The sequence below is a fragment of the Heterodontus francisci genome, chromosome 19, assembly GCF_036365525.1.
Source record: "Heterodontus francisci isolate sHetFra1 chromosome 19, sHetFra1.hap1, whole genome shotgun sequence".
NCBI lineage: Eukaryota > Metazoa > Chordata > Chondrichthyes > Heterodontiformes > Heterodontidae > Heterodontus > Heterodontus francisci.
Genome location: NC_090389.1, coordinates 70,663,523 through 70,680,963, shown reverse-complemented (window position 1 = coordinate 70,680,963; position 17,441 = coordinate 70,663,523). Strand labels below are relative to the sequence as shown.

Here is a 17,441-nt window from a genome sequence, read left to right as displayed (position 1 = left end):
CCCTGGACCAATTGAGCGATATCCCAGAGTGTTGAAGGAGGTGGCTACAGAGATAGTGGATGCATTGGTGATTATCTTTCAAAATTCTATAGATTCTGGAAAGGTTCCTTGAGACTGGAAAGTAGCAAATATAACCCCACTATTTAAGAAAGGAGGGAGAGAGAAAATGGGAAACTACAGACCAGTTAGTTTGATGTCAGCAGTAGGGGAAATGTTAGAATATTATAAAGGATGTGATAACGAGACACTCAGAAAATAATGAAATGATTGTGCGCAGTCAACATGGATTTATGAAAGGGAACTCATGTTTGACAAAACTGTTGGTATTTTTTGAGGATGTTACTTGTAGCATAGATAAAGGAGAACCAATGGACGTGGTGTATTTGGATTTACAGAAGGCTTTTGATAAGGTCCCACACAGGAGGTTAGTGAACAAAATTAGTGCACACGGGATTGGGGTAATATACTGGTATGGATTGAGAATTGGTTAACAGACAGAAAACAGAGTAGTAATAAATAGGTCATTCTCAGGATGGCAGGCTGTTACTGGGGGGGGGGGGTACCGCAAGGATCAGTGCTGGGGTCACAGCTGTTCACAATCTATATAAATAATTTGAATGTGTAATATTTCCAAATTTACTGATGACACAACACTAGGTGGAATGTAAGGTGTGAGCAGGATGCATGGAGGCTTCAAGGGGTCCTGGATAGGCTAAGTGGATGGACAAGAACATGGCAGATGGAATATAATGTGAATAAGTGTGAAGTGATCCACTTTGGAAGAAAAACAGAAAGACAGAATATTTCTTAGATGATGAGAGTCTGGGAAGTGTTGATGTCCAAAGGGACCTGGGTATCCTTGTTCATGAGTCACTAAAAGCTAGCATGCAGGTGCAGCAAGAATTAGGAAGGCAAATGGTATGTTGGCCTTCATCGCAAGGGATTTTGAGTACAGGAGTAAAGAAATCTTGCTGCATTTCTATAGAGCCTTGGTGAGACTGCACCTCGAGTATTGTGTGCAGTTTTGGTCTCCTCATCTAAGGAAGGATATACCTGCCATATAGGGAGTGCAACGGAGGTTCACCAGACTAATCCCTGGGATGGCAGGAATGTCTTATGAGGAAAGATTGAGGAAACTGAGCCTGTATTCTCCAGAGATTTGAAGAATGAGATGTGATCTCATTGAAACTTACAAAATTCTTACAGGGCATGGCAGGGTGGATGTTGATAGGATGGTGAGTCTAGAAACAGGGGACACAGTCTCAGAATAAGGAGCAGGCCATTTAAGACTGAGATGAAGAGAAATTTCTTTACTCAGAGGGTGGTGAATCTTTGAAATTCTCTACCCCAGAGGGCTGTGGAAGCTCAATCATTGAGCATGTTCAAGACAGAAATCAATAAGATATTGAGATACTAATGACACCAAGGGATATGGGGAGAATGCGGAAAATGGCATTGAGGTAGATGATCAGCCATGATATAATTGAATGGCAGAACAGGCTCGATGGGCTGATTAGCCTTCTCCTACTCTCATGTTCCTACGTTCTTGGCATGGCCAGCCTCTGCTGCTCTCGTTGTGGAGCTTCGCGGGCAGGTCCAGCCGCCTCTTGGCCTTCCCTCTGTCAGAGGTGGTACATGATGCTAAGGGGGTCCAAAGAGAAAGGGTGTATGAGACCCTACAAGGTGACCAGTGGGCAAACAGAGTGCTGTTGATGCAAATGATCCAGCCCCGGCAATTGAGCTTTAGCTCCTTTTTTATTCCTTCATGGGATGTAGGCATCGCTGGTTAGGCCAGCATTTATTGCCCATCCCTAATTGCCATTGAGAAGGTGGTGGTGAGCTGCCTCCTTGAACTGCTGCAGTTCAGGTGGGATAAGTACACGCACAATGTTGTTAGGAAGGGAGTTCCAGGATTTTGACCCAGCGACAATTAAGGAACGGTGATATAGTTCCAAGTCAGATTGGTGTGTGGCTTTGAGGGGAACTTGCAGGTGATGGTATTCCCATGCATCCACTGCCCGTGTCCTTCTAGGTGGTAGAGGTCGCGGGTTTGGAAGGTGCTGTCTAAGGAGCCTTGCTACAGTGCATCTTGCAGATGGTACACACTGCTGCCACTGTGCGTCGGTACTGGAGGGAGTGAATGTTTATGAATGGGGTGCCAAACAAGAGGACTGCTTTGTTTTGGATGGTGTCGAGCTTCTTGAGTGTTGTTGGAGCTGCACCCATCCAGGCAAGTGGAGAGTATTCCATCACACTCCTGACTTATGTCTTGCAGATGGTGGACAGGTTTTGGGGAGTCAGGAGGTGAGATACTCGCCGCAGGATTCCTAGCCTCTAACCTGCTGTTGTAGCCACAATATTTATAGGGCTACTCCAGTTCAGTTTCTGGTCAATGGTAACCCCTAGGATGTTGATAGTGGGGGATTCAGTGATCATAATGCCATTGAATGTCATGGGGAGATGGTTAGATTCTCTCTTGCTGGAGATGGTCATTGCCTGGCACTTGTGTGGCACGAATGTTACTTGCCACTTATCAGCCCAATCCTGGATGTTGTCCAGGTCTTGCTGCATTTCTACACACTCTGCTTCAGTATTTGAGGAGTTGCATATGGTGCTGAACATAGTGCAATCATCAGCGAACATCCCTACTTCTGACCTAATGACTGAAGGAAGGTAATTGATGAAGCAGCTGAAGATGGTTGGGCCGAGGACACTACCCTGAGGAACTCCTGTAGTGATGTCAGGGAGCTCAGATTATTGACCTCCAACAACCACAACCATTTTCCTTCATGCTAGGTACGACTGAACCAGCGGAGAGTTTCCCCCCGATTCCCATTGACTCCAGTTTTGCTAGGACTCCTTGATGCCATGCTCGGTCAAATGCTGCCTTGACGTCAAGAGCAGTCGCTGTCACCTCACCTCTTGAGTTCAGCTCTTTTGTCCATGTTTGAACCAAGGCTGTAATGAGGTCAGGAGCTGAGTGCCCCTGGCGGAACCCAAACTGAGTGACACTGAGCAGATTATTGCTGTTTAAGTGGTGCTTGATAGAACTGTCGAGAGTAGACTGATGGGGCAGTAATTGGCCAGGTTGGACTTGTCCTGTTTTTTGTGTACAGGACATACCTGGGCAATTTTCCACGTCGGATAGATGCCAGTGTTGTAGCTGTACTGGAACAGCTTGGCTAGGGGAGCGGTTAGTTCTGGGATATAAGCCTTCAGTACTATTGCCAGAATGTTGTCAGGGCCCATAGTCTTTACAGTATCCAGTGCCTTCAGTCGTTTCTTGATATCACGCAGAGTGAATCAAATTGGGTGAAGGCTGGCATCTGTGATGCTGGGGACTTCAGGAGGAGGCCAAGATGTATCATTCACTCAGCACTTCTGGCTGAAGATTGTTGCAAATGTTTCAGCCTTATCTTATGCACTGATGTGCTGGGCTTCCCCCATCATGGAGGATGGAGATATTTGTGGCGCCACCTCCTCCAGTTAGTTGCACAGCACTGCAGTCCTAAAATGTCCTCTGTACCCTCCTATTCCCCTATGCAGTGCTGTTCATGGCTGCCTACCTGTCGTGGCACAGAGCCCTCGCCTCAGTGCGCCAGCTTTAAACAGACGGGAACCCAAAGGAATGCAAGTGCCACCCACTGTTCACTTAATCCCAAGACCCCCACTGGATCGCAATGAATTAGATACAAATGCTTTGAAATTAACTGCGCAGCAATTTAAAATACATTCCCATCGCATCAGAGAGATGATTCCGCCTTGGTGCTTTCCTGTTGCTGACTAAATCCGGAACTGCGTCACAACACCAGATTTCCAGGCAGCTGCTTCCAAAGCAGTTCTCTTTACACCACCATTTCCGCTTCGAACGGCTGCACAAAACTCTGCCCAGCAAACTCCTACAAATAGAAATGTGATTATGACCAGATAATCTGTTTTTTGTGATGTTGATTGAGGGATAAATATTGGCCAGGACACTAGGGATAACTCACCCGCTTTTTAAAAATTTTTATTTTTAGAGATACAGCACTGAAACAGGCCCTCGGCCCACCGAGTCTGTGCCGACCAACAACCACCCATTTATACTAACCCTACAGTAATCCCATATTCCCTACCACCTACCTACACTAGGGGCAATTTACAATGGCCAATTTACCTAACAACCTGCAAGTCTTTGGCTGTGGGAGGAAACCGGAGCACCCGGCGAAAACTCACGCGGTCACAGAGAGAACTTGCAAACTCCACACAGGCAATACCCAGAATTGAACCCGGGTCCCTGGAGCTGTGAGGCTGCGGTGCTAACCAGTGCGCCACTGTTTAAAATAGTACCACGGGATCTTTAATATCCACCTGAGAGGGCAGACAGGGCCTCAGTTTAACGTCTCACCTGAAAGACGGCATCTCCAACAGTACAGATTGGAATGTCAGTACAGACTGGAATGTCAGCCTAGATTTTGTGCTCAAGTCCTCAAGTGGGACTTGAACCCACAACCTTCTGACTCAGATGCAAGAGTGATACCAAGTGAGGCACAGCTAACAAGTAGATCATAACCATTTCTGTAGACTAAATTTTTTCATATCTATTCCATTGCACTTCATATGATCCAAAAGTATTAATTTTGCAATCATTCATTATATTGCATCAGAATGGATGCTCTACATAAATCATCTGTTGGGCTAAATGTCCTGTTTCTTTGCTGTAAAATCTGATTTAAGTTGTGTACATTCCAATCCATGGCACTTCATGAACCGGATTTATGCAACTTCCAGCTACCTCATAGTATTTTTGCTGTTTTTATCATAAAATCTACATAAATTAACCATAGAGGTTTACAGCACGGAAGGCAGCTTTTTGGATCATTGTGCCTGTGTCAGCTTTTTGCCCACACTCTCTCAACTATTGTCTTGTAACATTTTCTGCATCAAAAATTTTTCCCTGAAAAAACAATGGGCCCTACCTCAGCCAGACCCTGTGGTAAAGCATTCCTTGCTTGATTCTATAAAGAAATCTCTTGTAACCTCTCCCGTCACTCTCTTAAATGACAATTTTAAACCTATGACCCTTTGTCAATGATGCTCTAACCAAAGGAAATAGGCTTTTCCTATTCACTATCAAAACTCTCGATAATTTAAACAACCTGTGGGCGGCACAGTGACACAGTGGTTAGCACCGCAGCCTCACAGCACCAGCAACCTAGGTTCAGTTCTGGGTACTGCCTGTGCGGAGTTTGCAAGTTCTCCGTGACCTGCGTGGGTTTCCTCCGGGTGCTCCGGTTTCCTCCCAAATGCCAAAGACTTACGGGTTGATAGGTAAATTGGCCATTGTAAATTGCCCCTAGTGTAGGTAGGTGGTAGGAGAATTGAGGGAAGGTAGGGATGAGAGGGAAATGGGATTAATGTAGGATTAGTATAAATGGGTGGTTGATGGTCAGCACAGACTTGGTGGGCCGAAGGGGCTGTTTCAGTGCTGTATCTCTCTATGACTCTAAATTCCCTCTTAGCCTTCTCTATTCCAGCAGAATTAGTCCCAGTATCACAAGGTCCTCCTCATTATAGTTTCCTATCCCTGTCATCATTCTGGTGAATCAGTGCTGAATGCTATCTATGTTTTTAATATCCTATTGGATGTTTGCTCTTGTTAAATATTTTATTAGTGAATTTCAATAACGAGGCATTTTACATTATGACAGCGGCTTCCAGAAATCCGCTCCCCACAGGCGAATTCAATCAAAGAATTTGTTCAAGGAGTTTTTTTTTGTCATTTCTCACTAATTGCAACCGAATGACGAGGGAAGCACTGTCGCTGGGTCAAAAACCTGGAACTCCCTCCCTAACAGCACTTTGGGTCTACCTACATCAGAGGGGCTGCAGCAATTTAAGAAGGCAGCTCACCGCCACCTTCTTAAGGGCAATTAGGAATGGGCAACAAATGCTAGCCTTGCCAATGATGCTCACATCCCTTGAAAGAATTAAAAAAATGCACTGCGATGCTCTATCACCACTTCATACAGATCAATCATAGCAAGGCAGCTGTCATAACTAGATTAACTATAAGTATAAGACCTGGTTATTATTCTTTCCTCTCTGGCAGTTTTCACAGCTGTCTGCCTGCTGTCATTCATTCATTTAAGGCTTCCCATCCAAAGTCCCACCTTTCAGCTTGTTACTGACTGTAAAATAGAACTGATATTTAGTAAGTTTTGTCTTTAGACGACCAATATAAGGGGGTTGGCAGTCTAACTATCAGATAAACTTTAAAAAAAATGTTTCATAAGCTGCCATTATTCTGAGCCTAACACAACGAGCAGGTTTTCCATTTTGTTACAAAAATTTTGATCAGGAAATGGGCATATTCTTCAGTTAAATTCGGACAGGCTGTTTCTTGACAGACACTCCACAGCTGAGTCTTTCATTAAAAATATATGAATTGCTACTTATATGGACATGCAATTGAAATTAACAGTATGAAGCTTAATTTAGCTGGAACTAAATATATTTTGAAGCTGTTTAAACATTAATTTCATCATCCAGACAAACTTGGGAAGTAAAAGTGTGTGAAACTTATATTCTTGTGTCTCCTTTTTTACAGGTGGTACCTAAAGAAAAATAATGAATGTAAACGCTTTTGTTTTGCCCTTCCTACTTCTCAACCTATGTGTTACTCTTGGTAAGAGGGAAAATAAGGCAATGCACAGGGGTCAGAGGAGGCGGCTCCACCCTCAAGGACGAAAACAAGCTGTCTTTGTGAATTACAATTTGGCCAGACAATCCAACTCTAGACATTCACATTCCGCTGCAAAAGTTCCGAATATAAATGCAGATGAAAGCACTGTAACCTTCCTTGATTCATTTATGGGTGTTGATGAAACTGAGACCAGCTACAATGTAGTACCAGGTTAGTGAAAAACAGATAACAGAAGTAACTTCTCACCCGCTGTCATATCCATTAAGGCAAAAGACATCATGGTTCAAAAGAAATGTATTATCTTCATGAAACATTTGATTTTTTTTTGTTTTGGAAATATAGTAAACCTAGATTTTCCAATCAACATTATTCCAATGCCAGTGTTTACCATTTAAAATAAAAAAGTAAATGTCAACTATAAATTAACACCAATCAGAAAATCTGTTTATATCATAAATGTAATGGCTGTATCTCTGCATCTGATCACAATGCACCCAACCTATTCAAAAATGTGTTATGAACTATTGGAAAGGATAGATAATTAAGCATTCTTCCTACAACTGCAACATTAGTCAACTGGTTGATTAACACTGCATTGATTAGCAGTAGATTAACATTGGCCATATATAAAATGATATTTTTATATTTATGCTGATGTCAGATTGCCATTGCTATATCAAAAACACAACTTGTTATTCCGAAGCCTTTAGAGACTACTTGGGTTTACATTGAAATCTTGCAGAAACAGATGGGCAGTCTTTCAAGCAACCATTTCCGCCTACCAAGTCACCTTAACTCTATCAGGAGGGCAATAACACTTTCCAGTAAACTTAGAACTGTAAATGGATTTGTTTTCTTTTTCAAGGTTATAAGCTGATCTAATCACCACACACTTCCATTTTCAGGCCATGTGCTCAGTCTGCATCCATTCTCACACTTGTAAAAATAATGCCTTCTGGCATCTTTCTTGGAGCCAGAAAGTGAAGTGAAAATATGTGAATGGTTTTCAGCAATGAGTTAAGATTTGTATGGCTTTGAACATTCATTTCTGCAACTAATATTCAAAATCAGAAATCTTAAAACATTTTTGTAAATGTTATACAATCGGAAAATGTGTAGAATCTCGAGGCTAAAATGCTATCATCTTCAAAGGGTTAATGAACTACTTTACACTGGTTGAGTAATTAACCAGTATTTGCCCTTTAGTGTTCCTTGAGATCTATGCAATTAATTAATAAAAAAAGATTAAGGCAATTTTTTAATTAAAAGATATAATGCAAAATTATTTGAAAAATAAGCCTTGATTGAAGTGCACACACAAAAATATAAATAATAAAGTTTGAGTCCTCCCTTTCTATCATAAATATCTCTATATTGTTTTTGATTTCCTCTTCTAATTTCATGTCTCCCTGGTAATTACTGAGGCAAAATAATTATTCAATATTTATTAATAATTAATGTTAATAACCGTTTGCTGTCATTATCTGTGAGTTTATCATTTGTATCCTTTAGTGACCCTATCCCTATCCTGATTTTTTCTGTTATTTCTGTACCTGTAGAATACTTTACTATTTCTTTTCATATACCTTGATAATTTAGTTTCTTCTTGATTTCCTATTTTTCTAAATTCTATTCTAACCTATTCACATTCCCTTTTACTATACTTGCCTTCATTGTCTGTGGATATCTTTTTCTTCAGTTTCAATTTTTCCCTTATTTCTTTTTTTCTCATTGATGGCGTGCCATTACCAGCTAATTTGTTGTTGCTTTTTGATCACCATTTCAAACGTTTCCCACTACTATTCTACTTCTTTGCTTAAAAGTAATCTTGTCAGTTTATTTTCCCCAGTTCTATTTTCATCCTCCTAAAATCAGCTTGTTTCCAATTTATGACTTTTGTCTTTGTCTTACTTTATCAGTAGGCTAACATTTAAGGGACAGTAATCACTGTATCATAAGGTTTAGGTTGGCTATGAAAAAGGACAAGGAACAATCCAGAGTAAAATTAACTAACTGGGGGAAAGCCAACTTAAATGGGGTAAGAATGGATCTGACTCAGATAAAGGTTGGCAGGTAAAACTGCAACTGAAGGGCTACCTTTAAAGGGCATCAAGGTATATACCCACAAATGGGAAAGGTAAACAAATCCAGAGCTCCCTGGATGGTAAAAGAGATAGAGATTAAGATGAAGAAAAAGTGTACTTATGACAGATGTCAGGTGGATAATACAACCGATAACCAGGCTGAATATAGAAGGTTCAGAGGGGAACTGAAAAAGCAAGTAAGAGAAGCAAAGAGAAAGTATGAGAAGAGGCTGGCAGCTAACATAAAAGTAAATCCAAAAATCTTCTGTAGGCATATAAATATTGAATAAGTGGTAATAGGAGGAATGGGGCCGATTAGGGACCAAAAAGGGGATTTACGTATGGAGGCAGAAAGCAGGGCTGAAATGAATACTTTGCATTTGTCTTTACCAAGGAAGATGATACTACGCAGGTCAATGTGAAAGAGGAGGTAGTTCTGACACTTGAAGGGTTTAAAATTGATAAGGAGAAGGTATTGGATAGGCTGTCTGTACTTGAAGTTGATAAGGCACCAGGACCGGATGAGATGCATCCAAGGATACTGAGGAAAGTGAGAGTGAAAATCACAGAGGCATTGGCCATAATTTTCCAATCTTCCTTAGACTCAGGGGTGGTGCCAGAGGACTGGAGAATTGCAAATATAACACCCTTGATCAAAAAAGGGCACAACGATAAGCCCAGCAACTACAGCCAGTCAGTTTAACCTCAGTGGTGGGGAAGCTTCTAAAAACAATAATTCAGGATAAAATTAATGGTCACTTGGACAAATGCAGGTTTATTAAGGAAAGCCAGCACAGATTTGTGAAGGGAAAATTGTGTTTAACGAACTTGCAGGAGTTTTTGGATGAGGTAACAGAGGGTTGATGGAGGGTAATGTTGTTGATGTGGTGTACGTGAACTTCCAAAAGGCATTTGATAGTGCCACATAACAGTTAGAGTTACTTAGAGCCCATGGAATAAAAGGGATATTAGCAACATGGATACAAAATTGGCTGAGTGACAAGAAACAGACAGCAGTAGTTAATGGTTGCTTTTCGGACTACAGGAAGGTTTATAGAGGAGTTCCTCATGGGTCGATATTAGGACCCCTGCTCTTCCTGATATATATTATTGACCTAGACCTTGGTGTACAGGGCATAATTTCAAAAGTTGCAAACAATACAAAACTTTGAAGCATTGTGAACTGTGAGGAAGACAATGTGGAATTTCAAAAGGACATAGACAAGTTGGTGGAATGGGCAAACAAGTGGCAAATGAAGTTCAATGTGGAGAAATATAAAGTGATTCATTTTGGTATAAAATAAAGGGTACAATTCTAAAGGGGGTGCAGGGGCATATGGGTGTATATGTACATAATCAATGAAGGTGGCAGGACAAATTGGGACAGCGGTTAATAAAGCATCTTAGGCTTTATCAACAGGGGCATAGAGTCCAAAAGCAAGGAAGTTATGTTAAATTGTATAAAAAACTGATTCGGCCTCAACTGGAATATTGCGTTCCATTCTGGGCACTGCACTTTAGGAAGGATGTGAAGGCGTTAGAGAAGGTGCAGAAAAGATTCATGAGAATGGTTCCAGGGATGAGAAACTTCAGTTACGTAGATAAATTGGAGAAGGTGGGACTGTTTTCCTTGGAGAAGAGAAGGTTCAGAGGAGATTTGATAGCGGTATTGAAAATCCTGAGGAGTCTGGACAGAGTAGACCGGGAGAAACTGTTCCCGTTGATGGAAGGATCAAGAACCAGAGGGCACAGATTTAGGGTAGTTGACAAAAGATGCAATGGCAACATGAGGAAAATCTTCTTCACGCAACGAATGGTTAGGATCTGGAATCTACTGCCTGAGAGTGCAGTGGAGGCAGGTTCAATTGAGGCATTCAACAGGGAATTGGATTGTTATCTGAAAAGGAAGAATGTGTAGGGCTGTGAGGAAAAGGTGCGAAACTGGCACTCGGTGAATTGCTCCCAGACAGTCAGCACAGACATGATGGGCCAAATGGCTTCCTTCTGTGCTGTAACCTTTCTATGGTTCTATTATTCTGTGGTGATCACTATTGCTTAGATGTTCTACTACGCTTACTTCTCTCACTTGTTCTGCTTCATTTTTCACTACTAAATCTAGCAGTGCTCCCTCTCTTGTTGGCCTTTTTACATACTGGGTAAGAAAGGAGTCCTGCACACATTGTTAACTATCCATTCCCTGTACTCCTTTTGCTACCTCTTCTTGCTAGTGTATTTGAGGATAGTTAAAACTTCCCAATGATTACTACTCTTATGTCCTTTATTTATTTTGCATATTTGTTTATTACTTCCTCCACCTCTTTTCCACTATTAGGTGGTCTGTAGTATACCCCTGGTTAATGTTATCGATCATTTATTTCAATCCATAAGGATTCTGTTTCTATTCTTCTGTTAGTTACGTCCCATTTTTCTACTGCCTTTACATTATCTCTAATCAGTACAGCTTCCGTATCCTTTTTGATTATGTTATATTCTGCAATACTTAGTTGCCACTCCTGTTCTTTATGTAGTCATGTTTCAGTTATTCCTACTATATTCTTTGCCATGGATTTTTGCTTCCTGTTCTGCCTTTTTTTAAAATTTTGGATGCTGTGTACGTTGCTGTACAGGCAGTTTAATTCATCTTTAACAATTATTCTCTTTACTTTAGTGTTTAACAGTTCTTTGGTACATCTGTTTTATAACTATACTTATTCCCTGGGTGTTTAAGGTTACCCTTGTTCCCTAACTTGGTATGGCCTTCACTCTCATCTTTCCTTTAATCTTCAGACTTACGTTATTTTCACCAGATCCCTCCCCCCAGCTTACTACTTTAAAGTTCTATCAATATCCCTATTTATTCTTTCCACTAGGACAGTGGTCCGACTCTGGTTCAGGTGGAGCCAGTCCCAGCGATACAGCTGCTTTCAATTGAGGTTTAAATGGAACCATTTCTTCCCATATCAGTTTTTCAGCCAGGCGTTTACCTTCCTGATTTTATCCCCATGCCAATTAGTACATGGCTTGGGTGGTAATGCTGAGATTGGGGTCCTTTTTTAAGTTTAATTTCCTAACTTCTTTTATTCCCTTAGCAGGACCTCCATGTTTTCTGACAATAGACTACAGTCTATTATAAAGGATGTGATAGCAGAACACCTCGAAAGCATAAACGGGATTGGGCAAAGTCAGCATGGGTTTACGAAAGGGAAGTGATGCTTAACAAATCTACTGGAGTTTTTTGAGAATGTAACTAGTAGAATACATAAGGGAGAACCAGTGGATGTGGTGTATTTGGATTTTCAGAAGGCTTTTGATAAGGTCCCACATAATAGGTTAGTGTGCAAAATTAAAGCACATGGGATTGTCCGACCCGACCCGAACCCGACACATGTCATCGGGACCTGTCGCGGTCGGGTCGGGTGGCAGGCCTTTACATCAGTATATGGTAAAGGCCTGCTACCCGACCTGACACCGACGGGATCTGCCGGCACGTGTCGGGTTCGGGTCGGGTCGGGCTTCTGGGTCCAGCATTCAGACTTGGGTCGGGTTTCCTTTGCACACCTCTATTAGGAAGGCGAATGGTATGTTGACCTTCATTGCAAGAAGATTTGTCTTACTGCAGTTACACAGGGACTTGGTGAGACCACATTTGGAGTATTGTGTGCAGCTTTGGTCTTCTTATCTGAGGAAGGATGTTCTTGCGATGGAGGTAGTGCAAAGATGATTTACTAGGCTGATTCCCGGGATGGCAGGATTAACATTTGAGGAGACAGTGGGTCAACTAGGCCCGAAGGGCCTACTCTTGCTCCTATTTTCTATGTTTCTTCCCTATGACATTGGTCCCAATATGGACCACAACAACTGGTCACCTCTCTCTTTCCAAGCTCCTCTCCCACTGTTCCAAGATATCCTTTACCTGTGCATGAGATAAGCAGCACACCCTTCTGGTTTCTTGGTCGTAACTGCCGAGGTTGAACAAAAGAAGATACTTATCTATCCATCTAGTTATCATGCTCCCTATGACTACAAACTTTCTATTCTGCTCTCACATCTCACCTCCCTTGGATGCTTCCTGTTCCACAGTGCCATGGCTATCCTCACAGAGAGCAAGTACATTCTATCTGTTGGACATATATAAACATTAAACATAAACAACTTTTATTTTTAGTTATCTTTAGGAGAGACTAGGGTGAGTCACTATCATTGAAATAAAATCTCAGAACTGATCTGATGTAATGTCACTCTCAAACATGAGCCTTATTTTTCCTTTATTAGATACTGATCACCACATATTTTTGAACACAATGCAAGAAAAGGTTATTGCAGAGATAATTTCTTATTAAATTTTACTTCATTTAGATTGTTACAGTATACCACTAAAAAGGAAAGCACCACTTTAAGGAGTTCTCAATACTGTTTTTATTATCACTGTTAACAAAATGGTGCAACTCATTTCTATTGTCTTGCATACATGTTAACTGGCACAATTGTCAATTCCAGGGCTCTAAAGTCATGGAATTTATAAATTAAGATTGCTGTTCCCATGCTGAAATGTCTACTTTTCAATTGATTGAGAATTATTTGGTAACGGTATATCACAGTTTTGATTTATGTGATATCTTTTCTCACAGTTTGAATTTCAAGATGCTAAGCATTTCAATAGACCTACTCTAATGACCCAGTTTTGTTTAATTTCTATCATTAGGCAGACAAGGACATTGCAAAGCAAATGGGATGATCATGTACAACAAGGCAGTCTGGTCTCCAAAACCTTGTCTAACCTGTCTGTGTTCAAGTGGAAAAGTGTTTTGTGATGAAATGAGCTGCCCCATTTTAAAATGTGCAAGGACCATCATACCAACAGGAGAATGCTGCCCAATTTGTACTTCAATTGGTATTTTCTCATTCTTTTATTCAGCTAGTTTTATTCAGTGATTTAAAAAATCACAATGGAAAATAGTTATGTAAAATGTTTACTAACTCGAGGATGGTTTTATGCATTTGTTCATAATCGTAAACAAAATGCTTTGTCTAAAAGTGCTCGTCATTGAAACTTGATATTAATGAACCAGTTAACATGTTTATTTCAAATTTATTAACAATTGTTGCAAAGTAATTGAGGAAAATGTATAGATCTGCCAAGAAGAATTGTTTCATGTGCTACTTATCAATGTAAAAGAATCACTTGAGTACATACTGTGCAATATGAAGAACTACATTTGCATCTCAAAGGCTCAATCAGGCTGTAGAAGACTCAACCTTCAGTAGCTAAATTAAATATTTGACAAATATATTTGTATTGTTAATCAAAAAGAAATGCAACACTATAAGCTATACAACATACTGTTAATTGTTTTGTAACTACTGCATTTTAAAGTTGCAACATTATTTCAGTGTTAAAATTACTGTGAATTATCTATTTTATTTAGAGATACAGCACTGAAACAGGCCCTTCGGCCCACCGAGTCTGTGCTGACCAACAACCACCCATTTATACTAACCCTATAGTAATCTCATATTCCCTACCACCTACTCGGGGCAATTTACAACGGCCAATTTACCTATCACCTGCAAGTCTTTGGCTGTGGAAGGAAACCCATGCGGTCACAGGGAGAACTTGCAAACTCCCCACAGGCAGTACCCAGAATCGAACCCAGTTTCCTGGAGCTGTGAGGCTGCGGTGCTAGCCACTGTGCCGCCCCCAATTATGTGATTACAATCTTCTGCAACAAGTACATTACAATAGGTGCACACAGAAGTTGGTTGCGGCAGAGGCCTACCACGGAGATCAACGTTGGTCTGATCCTCCTAGCAGCGGCAAGGCTCCATGCAGCCCCCCACCCCAACCCCGCTTCTGGGTGATGGGACCTCACTTTCAAAATTTAAATTAATGAGATGACTAAATTTAAATGAACTTACCTTGAATCTTCCGGACCCGCCGCGATCCTCAGTGCGGTGGCCAGCACTCCCGCACCTTCAATTCCCCATCTGGGGAAGGCGGGTGTGACACTGGTGGGGAAGGGAGGTGGAGTTAAGATCTCCAGTGTGTGTAGGGGCAGGAGGGAGGAACGGGGTCAAATAAACGCAATGAGTGTAGGGGATGGTGGGAAGGGATGAACTTTAAACTTTGTGCAGACTGGAGTGGGGGGGGGGGGGCAGAAAGTCAGATTTAAAAGGCAAGTGTTTTGGGGGGGAGAGAGGGCATAAACCTAATGTAATATTTATTGGGGGTTGAAAAGGGCCCTAACAATTTTATTTTGTAAATTTTGGGAGGGTTCACTTTAAAAATTAAAATTTGCCGACAACATTACCGGCGACAGACAGTCCACCCCCTCCACATGATTGGAGGTGGCGGGGGGTGGGGGGGGGGCGGTGGGCTGTCCCGGCCATTTAAATGATCTGCCGTGCGGGAGATCGCAGTGACTCTTCGGTGTGTGGGCCGCCATTTTCTGAGCTCACCGCCGGGAGCGATGGCGGGCTCTTAAAATCCAGCCCAGTGTGACTTGCACTACTTATTATTGAGACTACTGAACATCTAATGGAAAAAATATAAGCTGAGTCATAACGTTGCCATTTAATCTTGATCTTTACATGATATCCCTATCCCTATACTAATGAAATCGCCAGGACCGTTTGATTAATTTATAACTTTATGTGTTGCTCACAACCATCCTTAACTCTATATTGCCACATTGGTTATTCTTGTCTTAATGCTGCTTTCTTTCTCGAATAGAAGTAACACTGTTAAGAGAGTAGAGCAAAAGCGATGCTCATTAATTATTCATTTTATCAACTAATCCAAGAAAAATGTCACCTATGAATCTACTGAAACAATTTTGCATAAAGCTTCCCTTTGTTTTTCACTTTGGTTTACTCATTACAAGAATTTCATTATGCATGACCATACTACCATGTCTGCTTGAGTGATCTTGATCTGCATATCTGATTATTTAATATATAGATAATGGTCTTAAATTTTCTGGTGATTCTACAGAGCCAAATGATCCAGGTGGAACATATCATCCAGTGATCCTCAGTAATCAGGATTTGTACATAGATCGAGAAGAGCAACTAAGGAAAAAAGAATTGGAAGAAGAGCTGAGGAACAGGAAAGATGAGGAACAGGAAAGAAAGAGTGAAGAGAAGAGGCGCAATGATGAAGAAAGGCAAAGAGAACTTGAAGAATCCCATCGTCAGAAAGAAATGCGAAGACAAATGGAAGAGGAAGAACTTCAAAAGGCATTGGCAGAACAGCAGAAACATCTACATGAAGAATTTCAGGAGAGTAAAGCTAAGGAAGAAAAGCAACAACTTGAAAAAGAAATGAGAAATCATTCAAAAATTAAATACAAGGAAGAGGAACAGGATGACGATTATGATGAATATAATGATCGCAATGAGTATGAAGAGGAGCAGGAATGGCAGCAGGAGATGGTGCAGCAAATGGAAGAAAAAGAGAAGGAACAAGAGGAGGAGGAGAAAGGGGAGGAGGAAGAGGAAAAGCAAGAGGAGGAGCAAGGGGAGGGGTTTGAGGAAGAGCAGGAGTTTGAGGAAGAGGGGGTGATTGAAAAAGAGGAGGAGGTTGAGGAGAAAGAAGAAGAGGATGAGGAGGAGGTTGAGGAGAAAGAGGAAGAGGATGAGGATGAGGAAGAGGAGGAGGAGGAGGAAGAGGAGGAGGAGGAGGAGGAAGAGGAGGAGGAGGAAGAGGAGGAGGAAGAGGAGGAGGAGGAGGAAGAGGAGGAGGAAGAGGAGGAGGAGGAGGAGGAGGACTATGCAGATGTTTTTGAGTTGCCATTATTTCATTCCATTTTAGGATCGATTCCATTTCACCCTGATGAAGAAGCCCCCAGATTTTCTCTCCCAGTTGGCTGCGATATCACGGATTTCACTATAAACTGCAATAATGCTAAGTTGACTCAAATACCTCCACTTAGTGATCTGGAGCTTAAAAATCTATATCTTGCAGGTAATCACTAACTATTTTATATGTACCACACTTTAACGATAATTATTTTACTTAAGAAAATTAAGTTGCTTAAATGGTTTCTAACAGATGTCAAAAAAGGAAAGATAAGTATTCATTAAAACTTTTTCTGTCAATCAAGTTTATATCCACTCTGGCGACTAGGTCTGGCATTAATGCTGCTTCATTTGAAAAACTTGGAAGATATTCAGGGGGATTCCAGTCACTTTGACCTTTCCCAACATTGATCATGGCAGGTATTAGAACCTTGGGAAATTTGGACATGCGCAGCCAGGAGACTCAAACAGAAGTTTGCACATTTCCTGTGGAATTCCAACCTGGGTTTTAGTCCTTACTGTCCGTATTAGATGCTTACACATGAAAAATGATTAAACCTTCTGTGTCCTATATTTATGACTGTCCTTCAAAAAGAGAGATCTTTACGTGTGCAGAACTAATCCAACATGCTTTCCAACCCATGAAAATTGTCTTCCATCCCTGAATGCAAAGATGACAAGAACATCACTAAACTTGCTAATCAAGTGATTAATATTGCCATATTAAAAATACTATTCTCAGACCTGTACCTGTGAACACGTAGAGTCTTCAGTTGCATTGAGTGCAGTGACATTGCAGGCACAATCAGGGTTACGTTCCTTGGGCAACTTTTTTTTAAATAGTAGGAGACAAATAGAATAGTAACAAATAGTAA

At 41.2% G+C, this 17,441-nt stretch overlaps 2 protein-coding genes across 4 annotated transcripts in view; one reads left to right on the top strand and one right to left on the bottom strand.

The window, feature by feature from the left end:
• The window catches only part of cenpp (centromere protein P), a 392,661-nt gene that overhangs the window by 48,687 nt on the left and 326,533 nt on the right, over positions 1-17,441 (bottom strand). The gene's annotated exons all lie outside the window — the stretch shown is intronic.
• ecm2 (extracellular matrix protein 2, female organ and adipocyte specific) overlaps positions 1-17,441 on the top strand; it is a 77,811-nt gene that overhangs the window by 43,163 nt on the left and 17,207 nt on the right. For all 3 annotated transcript variants that reach the window (XM_068051880.1, XM_068051881.1, XM_068051879.1), the window contains exons 2-4: positions 6,590-6,895; positions 13,472-13,660; positions 15,761-16,732. In XM_068051880.1, coding sequence (XP_067907981.1) covers positions 6,610-6,895; positions 13,472-13,660; positions 15,761-16,732 — 1,447 coding nt within the window. In that variant the 5' untranslated portion in view covers positions 6,590-6,609. The remainder of the gene's footprint in view (positions 1-6,589; positions 6,896-13,471; positions 13,661-15,760; positions 16,733-17,441) is intronic.